Here is a 1,894-nt window from a genome sequence, read left to right on the forward strand (position 1 = left end):
TCGGTAGGCCATCCGAGCTGGAGCATTTGGGCAAAACGCCACCTAGGCCCACTGTGAAGACCCTTAGCTCGCTTGCCCAGTTTGAGCCACGAGGCATTTGCTTCCTAGCCACATTGGTCTCGTTCCGTCGGCCTCCGGATGGCTATGGAGACAAAAAGACAAGGGCACGGTTGCCAACCCCCAAGGCCCCCCAACCATGCGCTTGACCAGATTTGTGGCAGCGCCTGCCTCGTCAACGGCTAGAGTCATCTTCTCCCACCCTCAGCGAGCTATTCTCGGTGAAAGTAAAAGGACGAAAGTCATTGGTTATTTGGATTGGAGGAAGGTGACCGATATGGTGGCACTGATTTTTTTCTTCTCTCTCTCGAATTGGGATCTAGCAAATTAAATATGCAGCTCAGTGCCCCATTTCATCTCATGTCAAGCAAATTGTGTCGAACAGGAATACTTATCGCTATATCGTCGCCACTAGCTAGCTTATAGCACTAGTAGTACTCTCTTGTCCATTTCAAGCCAATTCTGATCAGTCGCGTCCATAATCAAACGACACGTGTTAGGGATGTTAATACAGCAATTTTATCCACTAAAGAAAAATTAGCTCCATGAGTTTGTTATTCAATTTATACGGTAAATAATACCTTGGTTTAACATTTTACATGGCGAAATATAATCTTGCAGAGGAGCTAGATTTGCACTGCTAAACACCACGCAACCCGAACAGCTTAAGCACCCCGTACGTGACCGCCATGGCGAGCCACCCTCCCACGAGCATCCGCATCCCGGAGCGCGCCACGCTCGCGCCGCCCAGGTACGCGCTCGCCACTCCGAAGCCGGCGAGACCGAGGCTGCTCGCCGCGCACACGACGCCGACTCTGGCTGCCCACTGCCGCACGAACCCGCCGGCCAGCAGCGGCACCGCGGCGCCCACCGCGAACGACAGCGCCGACGCCACCGCCGCCATCGTGGGGCTCGGCAGCTGATCCTCGTCGTCGCCGCCGCCGCTGTCCTTGCCGCCGCGGGCGCGCTCGATCTGGGCAGCCTGGATGTCGTACTGCGCGTACACGGACACGAACTCGCCGATGGCCATGCTGCACGCGCCGGCCACGAGGCCGGCGAGGCCGGCCACGAGCATCGCCCTCCTGGTGCCGTTGACGGCGCCGACGCCGATCATGAGGGAGGCCACGGAGACGAGGCCGTCGTTGGCGCCGAGCACCGCGGCGCGGAGCCACTGGGCGCGGGCCACGTAGTTGACGCCGCCGTCGCCAGCCGCGGCCTCGACGTCGTCGACGACCGCCGAGCGATCGGTCTCTTCTTGTTTCATCATACCGTCGGAACGGACACCGGTCTCCTCCGGCGATGCATAGCCGACATGACAACCAAGGTCAATAGCCATGGTTGCAACCAGTGCACGATCGATCAACGACACGCTGGGCTACCCTATCACAAATGGAGATCGTAACTGGGACTGCAGCTTGCATGGAGTCATGGAGAGGTATTTATAGCGAAATCGCGATCTTTTTGTTGTACCATGAAAAAAGTTGCACCCCTGTTCCGTGCAGGCTGCAGTAAACAAAATGAACCTTTTGTGTGGATGGGTAAACAAAATGAACCTGGCTACATATAATATAATGATTTTTTAAGTTACACATAAACTGTTTTAATCATCCATCAGCAAACGTACCTTCATTACCCTTACCTTCATTTATTAGCATTAAAATTCTGTTAATATCATCATTATATTAGAATAAGAAAATGAGTGAAGTTAGCGAACGTACGGTGCATGGGGATGTGATCGTTAGCGTTGAAACGCTAGGTTTCGATCGTGGTTTATGGTGTAAACCATACGCCTCTCAGCGAGAGGATCGATGATTAAGAATGCGCACATTTTGCAGAG

At 53.9% G+C, this 1,894-nt stretch overlaps 1 protein-coding gene across 1 annotated transcript; it reads right to left on the reverse strand.

Moving 5' to 3' along the window:
* Positions 1–593: 593 nt before the first annotated feature.
* Positions 594–1,453, reverse strand: LOC107303543 (vacuolar iron transporter homolog 1-like). The gene has a single exon (XM_015833189.2). The coding sequence runs from the start codon at positions 1,391–1,393 to the stop codon at positions 698–700; it is 696 nt and encodes a 231-aa protein (XP_015688675.2). The 5' UTR covers positions 1,394–1,453; the 3' UTR covers positions 594–697.
* Between the last annotated feature and the right edge of the window lie 441 nt (positions 1,454–1,894).

The sequence above is a fragment of the Oryza brachyantha genome, chromosome 2 (genome assembly GCF_000231095.2).
Source record: "Oryza brachyantha chromosome 2, ObraRS2, whole genome shotgun sequence".
In the NCBI taxonomy this organism is placed as follows: domain Eukaryota; kingdom Viridiplantae; phylum Streptophyta; class Magnoliopsida; order Poales; family Poaceae; genus Oryza; species Oryza brachyantha.